Source organism: Dama dama, chromosome 20, assembly GCF_033118175.1.
Source record: "Dama dama isolate Ldn47 chromosome 20, ASM3311817v1, whole genome shotgun sequence".
Lineage (NCBI taxonomy): Eukaryota > Metazoa > Chordata > Mammalia > Artiodactyla > Cervidae > Dama > Dama dama.
In genome coordinates this window covers 113,827,381-113,843,685 of record NC_083700.1, presented here as the reverse complement: position 1 = coordinate 113,843,685, position 16,305 = coordinate 113,827,381, and the positions used below count along the sequence as shown (strand labels likewise).

At 56.6% G+C, this 16,305-nt stretch overlaps 1 protein-coding gene across 1 annotated transcript in view; it reads right to left on the bottom strand.

Annotated features, from left to right (window-relative positions):
- The window catches only part of RAMP1 (receptor activity modifying protein 1), a 40,387-nt gene extending 29,252 nt beyond the window's left edge, over positions 1 to 11,135 (bottom strand). Inside the window, exons 1-2 of the mRNA XM_061120128.1 lie at positions 11,048 to 11,135; positions 1,851 to 1,989 (exon numbers count right to left, since the gene is read on the bottom strand). Of these exons, the coding sequence (XP_060976111.1) occupies positions 1,851 to 1,989; positions 11,048 to 11,099 (191 nt within the window). The 5' untranslated portion in view covers positions 11,100 to 11,135. The remainder of the gene's footprint in view (positions 1 to 1,850; positions 1,990 to 11,047) is intronic.
- Between the last annotated feature and the right edge of the window lie 5,170 nt (positions 11,136 to 16,305).

The following is a 16,305-nucleotide window of genomic DNA, read 5'->3' as shown; positions in this document are numbered from 1 at the left end:
CCTGATGCGAAGAACTGACTCATTGGAAAAGACCCGGATGCTGGGAAAGATTGAAGGCAGGAAGAGAAGGGTTGACAGAGGATGAGATGGTTGGATGGCATCACCTACTCGATGGACATGATTTTGAGCAAACTCTGGGAGCTGGTGATGGACAAGGAGGCCTGGTGTGCTGCAGTCCATGGAGTCACAAAGAATAAGACACGACCAAGCGACTGAACACCATGCAATGTGACATATTCCCAGTTCTCACGTTAGGGCGCACACATCTCTAGGGGCCTTTATTCTGCCGACCAGCTCGCTAGCCCCAGCTGACTTGCTGAGAAGCTCTCACAATGGGGACTTCTGCCTCTTCCTCCTTCAATGGTCTTGATTTCCTTTTTAAATAAAGAAATTTCCTAGCAACCTCACTTCCATCCCCCACGCCGATTTCCAGCCGAATCACGCCTGGCTCAGTTGGGAGGATGGCAGACTCTGGGCCCGGTGATAATGACTCCTGTTTGCACTCTGACTACAGTCGGGAGCCGTCTGCAGCGGCTTCATTTCTAGGAACCTGTCACCACTGCTTCGTTCAGCATGTCGCCTGCCACTTGCACTACCTCTTCTGCTAGGCCACTGGTTTACAATCTGTCTACACAAACCACTTGCACAGAGCTGGGTGGTGGTGGTGGGGAGCACGGATCCCCAGGGACCCCTCGGCATCTTCTCTGCATCTTAATAATGTGTGACCTTTCATTTAAACACAAATCCCTTAGAGAGGCGGGAGGCCCACTAGGCTGAAAAGCTGATTTTTAATAACCTGCCTCCCCCTTTGATTTCTAACTCATGAGTGATTTCTCAGCTCAGAACAGGAGACCCTGAAGGCTGTGGAGGGGGAGGACAGGGAGGAGGCCCTGCCGGGGTGGCTGTCGCTGAGCCTCTGCTCAAACCCTGGAGGGACGTGCGGGCTTCACGTTAACTGCAGGAGGTTGAGGACCCCGCGCCCAGCTCCTGCGTGTCTGGGCCAGGCTGTAAACCGAGCGGCAGTCCTTGTACTGAAGACGTCGGAGCCCAGCCCGGAAACCCGCACACTCACTGGGGACCCCGCGTGCCTGGCTGGGTCGTCCACCCCGCTGTGATCTCAGTGTTTGGAGGGTGTTTCTCTTTGCCTGTATTTGCCCACTGGAGCCCCCAAGGAAGCAGAAACACAGCCTAGGAAAACTCAGCCTTGAATATCGACCACAGACAAGCTGATTGCTGATATGGCTGCCCTTAGAATATGAAGGAGCCAGGCCTGGGTGGGGGGAGACCCCGACACCATCGAGTGGCCGAGGGGAGTGCGCCGGGATGAACCCTGTAGGGCAGGAGGAAGGACGTCTCGGGAGAAGGACCGAGTCAGGAAGGAGAGGGGGCTCATGTCCAGCCGCCCTCGGTGAGGGGCGTGCAGCCACCCCAGGGTTCCAGGAAGCTCCGAGTCTGAGCCCGCCGGGCAGGCAGGAGGACAGCCTTGGCTGGGCCTCGGGGATGGCGGGAGGCTGAGGGGACAGCCCTGCACCAGCGGGGTCCCTCCTGTCACAGGGACCCGCCCCTGGGCACTGGACCTTGCTCCCACCACCAGCATCCCAGACTGGACCCAGCAGACAGAGCCCTCTGCCGCCTGCCGCCTCTGCCCTGCTACCCAGCTTGAGCCTGGGCATCGAGGTCACGGCCCCGCCCTCCCCATCCATACCCCCCCGGGGCACCCCCTTCGCCCTCTCTCTGGCCCCAGCCTGTGGCGTGTCCACACGCTGGACTTCGGGGAAGAACGGCTTTTGGGGCTCGAGGGAGACCCTCGCACAACACCCCCGCTGCCCCCCGGGACACGCCGGACTCACCTGATGGTCTTGCCCCAGTCGCACCACAGCATCCTCCCGACGGCCTCCATGTGCGCCTGGAACTGGGGCAGGCAGGACTCCCGGAGGAGAGCGCCGAAGTCGGCGTGCTGGCAGGCGGTGGCCAGGCAGAGCTGGGTCACTGCAACGAGAGCCCCCGGACGGGTCATCCGCTCGGCTCGCCAGTCCAGCCCGCCCATCCCTGCGGGGTCAGGGGCTGGCTCCATCCTCCACACCCGTCAGCACAGAGTGGCCCGTCCGACTCCGAGGTCCCCCCAGTGCCCTGGGGGGGGGGGGGCGCCGCGACCCCGGGAGGGGGCGTCTAGGCTCCGGCAGATCATTGCTTTATCAGTCGCTTCAGGGCCCAGCAAAGGCCCACCTGCTTATGGTGTGTCCGAGACCGCCGTCTCCCTGCTCCAGAGCAGGGACTGCACGTCCTCTGGTCCGGGGGACACGGTCTGACATGCACACATCGTTTCGGCCTCACGCACCCCCGATCTGGTTCCTAAGCCTGCACTTCGCAGACGCGGAAACTGTGGCAGCGAGAACAGCCTGCCGGGACTGGATGCAGGCTGATCACGCACGAGGCCCCTGCGCGTCTGCCCGGGAGGGAGGGGAAGAATCAGCCTGCCCCAGGTAGGCTGGCGAGCAGCACAGGGTCTTGGAGACCCCGCCCCCCTCTCCCACCAGCGTGTGCCGGCCCAGAGGACAGCTCGTATCCTCTGGGTCTGGATGTTCATCGGCTAGAAACCAAGCTGACAAGCTGTTGCCTGAGCTCTTCCTACCCTTCCACTCATGAGGACTGGGGAGAGGAACAGGTGGACAGTGGTGATGGCTCCAGGTAACGAAGCCGATGGGCTGTCCCAAACAAAGGCCAAGGGCAGACTGCCCTGGGGACCGGGAGGGCGGCCGGGCACAGGGCCCCTGGCAAGCAGGGGAGCAGACCCTGTCTCTGTCCCCCCAGAGCCGGGGGGCATGTGGTGGCAGGGGGCCCCACCCTCCTCTCCAGGGTCCACGTGAGCCCCCAATTCCGCGTCACCCATCAGGGGCAGGAGACTAATGACTCCACCTATCTAAGTGATAGAGGCCAGGCCGGACACATCTTGTCAGGGGCCCGAGCTAACAAAGTGACAGTTCACATCAATACAAGGACAACGCTGAGATTTGTTTGTTCAGTCGCTTAATCGTGTCTGACTCTGCGACCCCACGGACTGCCAGGGTCTGTGATTAACTCTGTGATTAATCACAAATAAAAAGCCAAACAACAGGCAGTCCACGGCACATGGAGCTAGAGGTGAAGCCGGAAGCAGGAGCTGTAAAAAGCCTCGGGCTTCACCTCATGGCTCAGGGGTAAAGAATCTGCCTGCAATGCGGGAGACCTGGGTTCAATTCCTGGGTTGGGATGATCCCCTGGAGAAGGGAAAGGCTACCCACTCCAGTATTCTGGCCTGGAGATTCCCACGGACTGTGTAGTCCCTGGGGTCGTGAAGAGTCAGACACGACTGAGCGACTTCTTCACTTCACTTCACCTGCCTGAGCGCCGAGGTGTCCGGTCCTGCACCCGCCGCGTGGAGGGTGCCCCTCTGACCCCCAGATCTGGACACGCAGGCTGGGCACCTGGAAGCCAGTCAAGCAGGGAGGACCCGGGGGGTTTTCAGCCAGAGAAACCAGGAGTAATGGGAGGTGGGTGGGGGAGATGAGAGGCTGGGAAGAGGAACCCCCCTCCCCACCTTGGAGGAGCCCCAGGAGAGGACCTGCAGGCTGGGCAGCAGGCCAGCCCACCCCGGGTGCCCTGGGATGGGCCCCCTGCTGGGTCCACCCCGCGCAGCACTGCGCACCGGAGGACCAGCTGGGGGAAAGGGCTGTGCCCAACCCTGGCTCCATCCAGATGGCCCCCCGCCCCAGGGAAAGCCCACCTACGTGCACAGGTCGCTTGGGAGGGCTTAGACACTGGCTCACGGAGGCGCTCCAGCCGCCTTCTGAAGGCCCCAGCCCGGTGCCCCGCCCCCTCAGCACTCTGCACAACCACCGGGGCTAGGCCCGCGCGGACTGCCTTTCACCCTGCAAAGCCCAGACCCAGATGGGGCCCGTCCTCCTCCGCGGCCTCCTCCCCAAGGTCCCCGCACGCGTCTCTCCCTCCAGGCCTCATTTAGGGCGATCGCCCGTCACCCTCCCAGGTAGCCAGCGGCTCTGCACGTTATTATTTGTCCAATGAACAAGCCCGCGACACCCGCCTTTAGCAGAGCGCACTCTGCGTGGGTTGCAGCGAGGCGCCTCGGAGCGTCCCCAGGAAGTCTGGAAGGGCGCTGGGCTCCCCTTCTGCGCTGGGAGGGCCGGGTTAGGGAGAAGGAAGACAAACATGCATCTTCGTCAGGGAGCCGGGGGCAACCGAAAGCCAGGCGCAAATGTGGGTGCTGGAGGGGTCCCACAACAGTCCCCCACCATCGTTCCGGGCCTCAGAGGCCTCAGAGGTCACGCTCTAGCCCCCACTGTGGGTGCGAGGCCCGCTGTAGGGCCGGCCCCGTGGCCTCCCCGTGGCCCGGCTCTGGGCTGGCCCACGGTCAGCCTCTCTGGGAGCCGCTGTCTGTGTCCCAAGGGTGGGCCCTCTGCTCCGTGGGGACAAAGTCTGCCCCTCACCACTACCATTTCTTTCCTGCCCTGCAGGAGCCCAGAGCTGGTTCTCCCGGCCTTCTGACAACTGGAATGAGGTTGGGCAAGCTGCTTGGGTGAATCTGGAAACCAGGTTCATTTTTAAGCAGGGGAGAAGGACGCTGGGTTTGTGTTTTTTTTTTTTTTTTAATAAAAAATGAGCCTGATATAGTTTTTTTCATTGCAAAGAGAGGCCACATCACAGCTTTAAAACTGAATATGCTGCCCAAAGTTTTAAAACCAGCTGTTTGAGACCAGATGGGTTCCATTCCTGGGTGACTGCGAGGCTGTGACTCCTTCACAGCGCATGTCTTAAGAGGCCAAGGGTGAGGCTGCCAGGCAGACAGCAGCAAGTTGAGGCAGGATTTGCCCTCGCATCTGCATCCATCAGCTCAGGGGGGCTGGCTGGGGCTGGAGGGGCTCAGAGAAAGCACTGAGAATGCCCTTGGCCCTGGCAGGGAGATCGCCATGGCAGCGGGCCTGGGGCCAGAAAGACAGGGTGGCTGGCACCCCACGGGGGCCCTTGGGGCTTGGGGGCTTTCTAACGAGCGACAAGGGCCCAGGGGAGGGCCCGCCAGGTCTCTCTTCTCCCCTGTGCCCTTGGCCTGCGGTTGCACGCCTGCAGGACCAGCCCATCTTGCTGCCACTCATCCCACGCCGCATTTGCGGAGACAGAGCCGCAGACCCGCACAGGCCTCCCAGGGCCGGGGTCACAGGTGGGGGACGAGCCGTGGGAAGGGCCCCTCCCTTGTTGGAGTAGCCGGCTAGGGAGCTGAGCTCAGAGCCTCCCCTGCAGAGCCTGTGGGCCGCCGGGCCCCGTCACCTCTGGGCCAGTTTCTTTCTCTGTGAAATGAGACCGTCCTGCACCAAGCGGGCCCACAGGGCTCGTTTCCAGAACTCGTGTCCACAGGGTCAGCCCCACGTGGCCCTCCCTGCGGGTGTGCAGTGTGAGCGGCCCTTAGCGACTCACAGGGCGTGGAGCCCCGAAGGGGTGGTGGGAGGGGGCAGGAAGGGGAGGCGACAGCGGCAGCCTTGGAGGTGGTGGGTACACATGCTCACAGTCTTGAGTCCACGTGGGTGCATACACATCCCAGGACCTTCTAAGTCACACACTTGAAATGCATTGTTTATTCTATACCAATTACTCCATTGAATTGAAGAAGTGAAGTCGCTCAGTCGTGTCCGACTCTTTGCAACCCCATGAACTGTAGCCTACCAGGCTCCTCTGTCCATGGAATTCTCCAGGCAAGAGTACTGGGATGGGTAGCCATTCCCTTCTCCAGGGGGTCTTCCCGAGCCAGGGACTGAACCTGGGTCTCCTGCATTGCAGGCAGACTCCTTAACCGTCTGAGCCACGAGGGAAGTCACTCCTCAATTAAAATCAGTAAATCTGAGGTAAATCGAGAGCGGGTGATCTGAGTGCTGTGGTTACAGCTGATCATGCTGCCTTCTGCTCTTCCGTATTTTCTATGGGTTAAGGAATGGGGTTTCTAAAGCGCCGCCTCTATACTGCCTGGACCTTCTCCTAATAGCTGCGGGAAAAGCCTTGCTCTGAGTGCTCCAGCTGAATCACCTTCTCTCCCAGCTGGGTCCAGCACAGTGGGAACCACCCACTCCCAGGACTCCTCTGGTTACAGACACTTGGGAGCCAAATGCCCAGGAAGCTACCTGCCTGGCCAGTCACTAAATGCCCCAGAGGATGACGTAAACAGCACTTGGTTTGCATATGTTACCTTTAACCTTTCTCCGTCTACTCTGGAAAAAGAAAACAAGAACCCAAAAGACAAAATGAAAAAAAAAAAATAAACTCTGTGTGACAAGTGAAAACTCCTACTCAACCCTCAAGGCCCGGTGAACCATCACCTCCTCCGCCCTGCCCAGCACAGGGCCCTATCCGACTGTGCACTGCGCCATCTTCTAACTGCTACCAGGAACCCTTCAACAGCCAACCACGGAAGGGGAGGGGAATTCAGAGCCTGTGCCTCCTCCTTACTTAGCGGCCTGCCTCGGCAGATCAGCTGGGAGACTCCTCACTCCCGGCTAGGGATGGCTCTCTCAACGTTCCGGGTCTGTTCTGGCTTCTCGAAAGCCCCTTGCAGGCCTGGCACCATGTGACCCTACTGTTAGGTACCAGGGGGAAATCACCAGGAGGAGGGAGTGCTTCCCTCATCTGCGCTTCTACCCAGCCCACAGCATCCTTCTGCACAGACAGACCCTGGAATCTGCTCGAGGCAGTAATGCCACCTGCAGAGGGGCCAACCTCTGTTACCTCACCACGCCTTTGCCTTTCAGGCCTCTCCCCCCAAAACATGAGATTTGCTATTGTTGCCGTTCAGTCGCTCAGTCGTGTCCGGCTCTTTCCAACCCCACGGGCTGCAGCACGCCAGGCCTCCCTGTCCATCACCAACTCCTGGAGCTTACTCAGACTCATGTCCATGAGCTGGTGATGCCATCCAACCATCGCATCCTCTGTCGTCCCCTTCTCCTCCCGCCTTCAATCTTTCTCAGCATCAGGGTCTTTTCCAATGAGTCAGTTCTTCACATCAGGTGGCCAAAGTATGCTGAGTTTCAACTTCAGCATCAGTCCGTCCACTGAACACTCAGGACTGATCTCCCTTAGGATGGACTGGTTGGATCTCCTTGCAGTCCAAGGGACTCTCAAGAGTCTTCTCCAACACCACAGTTCAAAACCATCAATTCTTCACCGCTCGGGCTTTATGGTCCAGCTCTCAAGTCTGCTATCTGATTCATGAACTGCTTTCGTTCCAGTTGACAGTGGGCTGGAGTGTGTGACTGTGAGGCAGGCGTTATCACCAGGTCATCTGCCGGGTAAACTGCTGTCTTTGATCCTCCCAGGTGAGGTCCGGCTAAGGAGAATCCTTGCTAGTGATCCTCTCGGCTGTGGGGGTGCAAAGCCCTGGAAGCACACACAGGTGGGGGCTGCCTAGGTGGATGCAGGGGGCGGCCTATGGTCCCTGGTCCCACAGAAATCAACGGAGAACTCCACCCGGTGGGAGGGGGGTGGGATCGCAGAGGAACGTGAAGGAGACACTGGGAGGCCTAATGAGGAGGAAATAAGGGCGGGCTGGCTGTGATGAGACGCCTGGGTTCCCTGCTCCCCTGCCGAGACTTGGCCACGGACCCTGCTTCAGTGAAGCTGCTCAGAATCCATGTTTCGAATGATCACTGAAGTGATGTCTTTCGATGTCAAAGAAAATACTAACATAAAACAATCTTAGGGAAATTTTTTTGTTTTTTCTCCATGGACAACAATACCGTCATTATGTCACCAAGAATAAGCTCTTGTTTAGCTTGGGAGCCTCCTCTCACTGCTGTGTTGACATAACCCTCCTGGCCAAGAACAGATGCATTCTCTAGAAACGTTACCCAGCCCCAAGGTCATTCATCCTGGAGCGGGGAAGGGCTGGTGCCCGGGACATCCCTGTGGGCGCTCCATGGGGGCGGGGAGGGGGCTGGGGGGACAGGGCAGAGCCCCAGCAGCATCCTGTGGTCTCCACGTGCCAGGGGGAAGCTGCAGAGCAGGGGCAGGTGGGTGGGGGGGCACACAGGGTCAGCGGGGGTTCCGCCCCTCCCCCGGCCCCGCCCCAGGCTCCCCGTCTCCTCCTCAGGTCTCCCCTGAGTCCCCAGCAGAACGAGAGGTTCTCGGGCCGCGATGTCGAAGCCCCCCAACCCCGCCCCAGCATGTGCCCACCATGCATCCACCACCCAGGCCCACCACCCTGCAAGGCACGCATCTGACTCAGATGTGACGGGGTCACGGGCTGGAAACGTTCACCTCTTGGGCTCACTCGGGAGAGGTCTGTCTGTGTGTCTGTCTTGGAGAGGTGCTCTGCCCGGCCCCCCTGGGGCCCCTGCGGCTCCCAGGATGGAACCTGGATGCACGGCCCCCACGTCCAGCTGAGAGGACAAAACAAAGCGTTGGGCCTGCATCCCGGGTCCCTCCCCGAGACCGTCCCGGAGGCAGGCGGCCCTCGGGAAAGATGAGCTCCGGGCCTGAAGGCGGCCAAGCCGGAGGGGCTGCCCTGCCGACGGCTCAGCGTCTTCACTGGAATTCAGGTCACACGGGGTGTCGCCATCGCACAGCCTGCCAGGCGCCGTTTCTGAGGAGAAGCTGCGCGATTGCTTCATCCTGGGGGAAAAGCAGGAGGAACCGACTCCCCAAGCTATTTGCCCTGAGTAAGGATTTCTCCTAAAACTCTTCCTTGACATGTGGTTACCGATGCTTCCGACGTGGACATAAACATCTCTCAACAGCCCTGGCCTGGCACTGACCATGTGCACACCAATGGGCATGCACCTGTGGACGGAAGACGGATGCCCAGAAACGTCTCCCTGCCACTACACACACAGAAAGGGTGAACAGACACTGCGGACTCCAGGATTAGAGCCGCCTCCGGACGGAAAGCAGCATGGTGATCCGAAGCAGTCACGCAGACTGCATTTCCTGTGGTGTCCTGGTCGGTCCCAAGCAGCTACCCTTGTATTTATATGAAGTCACATATTTCAATAAACAGTGTTAGTCACCCAGCGTCTGACTCTGTGCGACCCCATGGACTGTAGCCCGCCAGGCTCCTCTGTCCACGGGATTCTCCAGGCAAGGACAGTGGAGTAGGTAGCCATTCCCTCCTCCAGAGGATCTTCCCGACCCAGGGACAGGGCAGCCTTGCAAGAAGCACCCCCTCCCCCAGACGCCGGGGGAGATGCGTGTTTCCCAGGACAGATGACGGAGGAGTTCATACAGGCCGACGTCGGCCAGCACTGTCGAGTGAAGGCGGGCGTGTAGAAACAGGAGCTTACAACGAAGTCATCATACACAGACTCTGGCTCCTCTGGAAATGTCCTTCTTTTCTGACTGATGAAAAATAAGAAATTCCACCTTGCTATTCTGGGTAGCAAAATCTTCATCACCAAGGGGCTCTAGCTCACACTACCCCTTGGTAAGAAAAACATGTGCTCTCCTAATTCTTCTGATTACTGCTGGGCTCCAATGACACTAATTAGCTGATAACCTCATAAAGCTGTGTTTCTTCTTCCATGATATAACATTAGCCAGACCTCTCAGAATGTTAGGGTTCCAGGACTTTGACCTTCCACCAGAACATGTATTATTTTCTTGGTAAACAAGGAAGGTCTTTAATATGTGATCATGATAAAGTGTTTTATTTATACAAGCTTTAGAGGGTGCAGCTTCTGGACGGCAGGAATGAGAATTTGTTTATTTATGCTTAGGAAACTGACTCAGCCCAGCTCTCTACCTTGCTGAAAGAGAAATGCTCATTTCTTAAGAAACTAAAACAGTACGTTCCAGGTCAAACCCACAGATCCTAATGCAAAAGAAGAGAATAATATTATAAGATTCTGCTTTTCATATAACTTCAGCAAAAATGCTTAAGTGGCAGGATCAGCTTTCAGAGTACATTCTGTTGAAGTAGATGCTAAGGGTTTTCAGCAGATACAGCACTCCTTGGTGAGGTGTGGGAACTGGAGGCCTGGAGTGGCAGCCTCCCACCTCCCAGACAAGCCCCGCAGCCCTTGGCTGCCTCTTGAGCAGCTACGCAGTGTGGGGTCCCCCTTCCCCAAGGGCGGCATCACTGCTCAGCGGCCAAGACACAGCTACCAAGAAGAACCGTGGGGGCCTCCCTGGGCCACTGGATTCTTCCACTTTACATGACTGATTTGGTTTTTATTAAAAGGTAACTAAATACACGAAATGAATACAATAGTTGAGGCAGTTCAGGAAGGTTGCTTAGCATTTTATGAAAACATTGGGAAGAGGGAACTGAAGACAACAATTATTGCTAAATTTTGCTAAGTCAGGTGCAGGTTCCTGCCACCCTTGTATCTCAGAGCAGAAAGCCAGGCGCGTTCCGCCACCTCCCCAAGAGTCCCTCTCTGGACTGCTACTAGCCACACATACACACAGACACACACACGCACACCCACCCACCCACAGAGTGGCAAGTCAACACACACCCACACACAGAGTGGCAAGTCAACGCGCGCGCACACACACACACGCAAGTCAACGCACACCCACCCACACACACAGTGGCAAGTCAACACACACACACACACACACACACACACACACACACACACACACACACACACACACACACACACACACACACACACACACACACACACACACACACACACACACACACACACACACACACACCCCTGTGGAAATGCCCCGAAGAGAACTGCCGGCCTCATTTCTGCAAAGGAGGCTTATCTACAAATCAGCAACTGTTGGCTGTGAATGAGTCAGATTTTCAGTTTTAGACAGTTTTCTAGGTAAATGGTACGTGGTTCTGATTCTGGGACCTGAAACGGCCTGCAGCGGGGGGCCAAGGTGCACGAGGGCGGTCACGGTTTCCTCCGGAACCTGAGCGCCCAGCGGCGGCCGGGGAAGCGCCCGCGCCCCGCGCCCCCGCGAGGCCGCAGAAGCCGCCCCTTCCCCGGAGGGAGGCGCCCGCCGCCCGCGGCCGTGTCCCGAGCCGGAGCCGGGACCCCAGCCTACTCACCCAGGAGCAGCCAGAGGCCGCGGCACGGGAGGCCGCGCAGGCCCGGGGCCATGGCCGCAGCCGAGCCGAGTCCAGCCGCCCGCCGCGCGCCCCGCTGAGCACTGAGCACGCCGGCCGGCGCACCGGGGGCGGGGGCGGCAGCGGAGCGGCGGGAGGCGGCGGCCGCGGGGCCGGCCCACTGCGGCCTGCGGCGGGTGGAGGGGGGCCCCTCGCGGGGATGGGGGCCGCGCCGCCGCAGGGAGGGCCCGCAGCAGGCGAGCCGGGCTGGCCAGCACCTGCCGGCCAGGGCGCGGGGGCAGACGCTGCACCAGCGATTCGGCCCGGTCCGCGGGGCGCGGGGGCTTTGCCCGAGAAGAAGCCGTGCGCAATGTCTCCAGGACCCTACCCAGGGAACCCCACGCTCCGGCGGCGACCTCGGTCGAGGCAGGGATGCTCCTGAAGTGTTGGCCAAACAAACGGACAACTTGTTTAACTGGGGCGGCTCGTCTCGACAGGGCCTCTCGATGCCAACCCGGGCGCCCTCTCTCCTTCGCTCTGTGGGTTACAACCGCTCTACCTCGGGGGTCTACTTTGCAGAATACCAAGGCCACCCTGGCCCATCCGCCTCGCCCGAGGTGCAGGCACTGGGTTTTCTGAGAGGACAAAACCAGCCCTGACGCTTGGAGACATTCAGAGTAACCAAAAAAAAGCACCCACAGGTCCAGCGAGGAGCTGGAATGGAGCTGGAATGACGGGAATGGGGAGGTGTGGGTGCAGGGGAGGAGGTGCCTGGCAGGCATGTGTAGGTCCTGGGCTAGCGGGAGGAGGGCTCCTGGGGGTACAGAAAGGTGGCCCTTGTGGACTTCTTGCCTGACATAGGGGTGTGAAAGGAGGCTGGGAGGGCCTTTCTGACTCTGAACTGGTAGGAAGAGAAGGGCTCCCGGTGGGGGGGGTGGGGGGACACATGAGAGCCCTGGGAATCCGGGGAAGTGCAGGTTACCCGCATGCTTCCCCCTGACCCAGGAGGCATCAGCCGGGCCTAGCTGAGCTGACCTGGGCTCTCTGAGCTCTGCTGTTGGCTGTGCTTCACTTTGCAGAGGTTCCTGCTTCTAACAGCCTATTCTGAGAACTCTCAGCAATTGAATACATTTATGCTCATGCTAAGGAATCAACCACTGCCCTTGGGAGGAGCAGGAATCACACCTTTGTGACCAAAGCTTCTGACGCCTAGCAGAGTGCCTAGTGCAGAGTTCTGTGGTCAGTCCGTGTGTACCAACTCAACATACCCCTCTGCTGACAGCTCTGTGAACAGGCAGCAGCTGACAGCCAGCCAGGCGGGAGGCACTGAGGACCTGCGTGCCTACGGCCTGGAGCCCGAGGGGCCTGTGTCCCATGGGGGGAGAGCATGCGCTCGCTCAAGCCAAGCCCCTCTTCCCCAAACTTAGGAAGATACACCCCAGCACATGGCCTGGCCTCCCTCTCTTTAATCATTTAAGAGACAGATGAGTCCCAAGTACATGTTAAGACTTTGCTGGGTAAACAAGGCAGGTTGTTCTGCCCTTCAGTTGGTGAGTCCAGTGAGGCGCCTGCAAAAATCTCAGTAACACAGGAACCACAGGCCTGGGCCTGATGTGGCTGGCTCAGCGGCAGTGTGCGAAGCCTTGAAGGCTGGGCGGGCGAGTGTATGAGCAGGCTGCAGGCCAGAGTGAAGAGCCTGCTGGGAAAGGCACAACTGCGGGATGGGGGTGGGGGGGTGGGGGGGGGGGGAGTGGGGGTAGTAAGTGAGGTCCCAACCCCTCCCTGTGAAGCGCGGGATCTCTGCTCTCTCAGACTCCCCCTCCACTCACCCTTTCCCCCGTGGCTTGTGGACCTCTCTGCATCTGCTTATGGTTGGGCTCTTTCTTCATTACCCAAGGCACCTGGGACCCCTCTCCTTTCACTGTTGGGGTCGGCAGGAGGCAGGGTCTGGGTGGGAAGCCCTCTGCCATTTCTCCTCTCCATTTTCTCATGCTCCCTACGCTGACAGATACATGTACCTGACAAGACAGAGTGTATTTCTCAAGTCTGTGGACTTAGGAAGCTCACAATTCTCTTGGGAATGCCATAGTTGGGGGTGTACCCACTATGGCACTTTCTCCCCTAATGGTTTTATCTGCACTTGGGTCTGGGTAAGAGATGCCCCAGTAATTACTGTGGGTTTTCCCTTTGGCAGAGGTAGGGAAGTGGGACAAACTCTAATGTCTTTATACCTATGACATCCTAAGAGTTGCCACTTTTGCCCCAGTCACATTTCTTGCTGGTAGCATGGACAGTCCTCTCCCTGGGCACCCCCATCTGCATGAGTGTTAGGTTAAGCAATGGAAGAGTTGAGAAGATGGCCAAATGCTTTACTGTATGCGCAGCAGGGCTAAAGACACAATCTAGACAGATCAACAAGGCCTGGTCAACGTGACTAAAAATTCAAAGTTAAAAGAAGACTTCAGCTTCCATCCATGATGAAGTAACAGGGACTGGGTTCACCTTCCCGGCTTAAACTAAAACGCTGGACAAAACAGATCAAGGAACAGTTGTCACCCGGGACCGCCAGACAGAGGCCCCGAGAGCAGGGAAACAAGTGAGGCAAGCCGTATGACCGCTCACTGCCCGCAGTTTCCAGCCACAGTCTAGGGGCTCCCAGGGTTGGGGGGGGGTGGGGGGCCAAGGCAGCTGGAGCTAGCAGGCTGCCAGAGTACCAGGGAGGAGAGAGCTGCACAGAGAAAGCTGCAGCTGAATACTGATCAGAGTATGCATGTAAGGACAGTATCTGAGGCAGGAAAACAAACCCCTGGCCAGGAGCAGGTTAGAACAATCTCTCAGAGCTCAGGCAGGGCCTGGAAAAGCTCCAGCTCCACCAACCATAGTGAAAAACCCTGAGATAAGTACAAGAGTAGTGAGAATTACTGCCTTTAGAGTCGGAAAAAAAAAAAACTATAAAGGCTGCCCTGGGGCCACCTGACAAGGCTTCAAAGCAAGAACTGACTAGATCTAATAAACTCTAAGTAACTACTACATCTCAGAACAAAGACTTAAGAGAACAAAACAGCAAAGAACCATGAGACAACTTCAAGTGGCTTAATATATGTGCAGCTGGACTTCAGACAGAAATATGTGACATACTGTGTAAAAATCTTGATAAATCTATAAATTCAAGAATATCAACAAACCCCAAGAACAAGAATGAAGAAATATACATCAAAGCACACCACAATCAAATTGCTTACAACCAGTAATAGAGAGAAAAGCTTTATTAAAGCGACTGGAGGAAAACTATGTTATGTACAGAGGAGCAGAGATAACGGCGACCGCAGGGTTCTCGTGGGAAACGATGCGACCCAGACAGGATGGAGCAACACTAGCAAGCAGAGAGAAAGCACATCCCGTGCTCTACAGACAGCTTTTCCGTCGTCTGCTGATACAGGGCAAGGTTTTGCTGGAGCCCCCACGCCCAGGGTGGCAGTTGAGGTGGCGCTCTAGTCGTCCTCAGTGAGGACTGAGCGTCCCAAAGGCGTGCTTGTAAGCAGCGACAGCGCCGCCCTGTGGCTTGCTCACACAGCACAAGTGTTGGACACACATGAAACATAACCAGCAGCATCGTGGGAGCACTCAGCGTCATCAAGTTTGGGCATTCAAACCTCAACACTGCTGTGTGCCTATTTCCCAGTTCTCAGTGAGCACTGTAACCATTCCTGCGTACTCAGGAGTGTGTGTATGTGGAGGTGGAGGGGTGGTAGGGTGGGGGAGGAAAGGAGGGAGAAGAGGAGAGAAAAGAGGAGAGAAAGAGAAAATGGGAAGAAAGCAAAGGCTTTTGATCCAGTTAAATCTGAATTATTTTCTGGAGGTGTCAATTACGTGAGTTAAATTTTACCTTTTTGTGTGCTTTGGCTAGTTTGAGTTGTATTTCTGTCATCTGTAATCAGCTGCCCGCGAGTAACATACTAACTTATGGCCTGCTTCATTCTACGAAACTTTGAGGCCGTGTATAGGCATTTATAGAAGAGGGAGAAAAAAAGATAAGAAAGTGGAATGAAAGCAAAGCGGCAGGACAGCACAAGTCGGGGTAGTCACTGCACAGAAAGACGCATCCCTCCACACCGCTTGCAGAGGCCCTTCCAGCAGCGGCAAAGCTTGAAAGCCTCGTCTACTGCGACAAGTACGGAGGCAAACGCTCTACTCCATCCCTGAGGGCAGCTGCTTCCATCTTCATCTGACACACCAGACAACTGAGGCACAGGGCTGTTACCTAACTGTCCAAGGTCAAACACAGCTGACAAACTCAGCCAGGAATCTGAATCAAGGAAATCTGGCTTCAGAGCCTGCCTTCTTAAACAGTACACTGTTACAACTGATGCAGGAGTTTGAGCAAACTCCAGGAGATAGTGAAGCACAGGGAAATCTGGGGTGCTGCAGTCCATGGGTTGCAAATAGGCAGACATGACTTAGCGAGTGAACAACAAAGCTAGGGGGTTATTTAATACTCGCAGCTCATAACCGCTTTATCCCCAAGAATCAAAATTCAGGCAGGAATCTTATCTTGTCCCCAGCAGCTCTTGAGAGATAACCCTTATAGCTGTATTAGTTTTCTATTGCTGAGGTCACACACTACCACAAGTTTGGTGGCTTAAACAACACAGACCTACTATCTTATACTTCTAGAAGTCCAAAGTTGGAGATGGGTTTCACCAGGCTAAAATTAAGATGTCTGCGGGGCTGCATTCCTGCTGGTAGCTCTAGTGGACCAGCCCTTTCCAGCTTCCAGAAGCCACTTGCAATCCCTTGGCTCCTAGCCACCTTCCTCCATCTTCAAAGCCAGTTAACAGTGGTGGAGCCCTTCTCAAGATGTCATTTCTCTGCTTCTCTCTTCTGCCCGCAGATAATCCAGAATCATCTTCCCATCTAAAGGTCAGCTGATTAGCAATCTTACTTGCTTCTATAACCTTAACTCCCTTTTGCCATGTGACACATTCACAGGTTTGGGCATGAAGACTGGTCAGTTTGGAGGGCCGTTACTTTGCTGACCACAAGAGCTAACAGTATTAAACATTTTACTATTATGCCGGATAGATACTTTGTAATAAGTAACTGATCAATAATGAAAAAGAAGTTAAGTCAACATATAAAGAATTTTGGCTGAAAAACTTTTTTTTTTTTTAAAAGAAACCACCTGAAATATTGAGCTTCTCAGTTACACATATTATCTCTTTTGACCAGAATTAACACTGGCATTAGGCAGAGCCAATTTA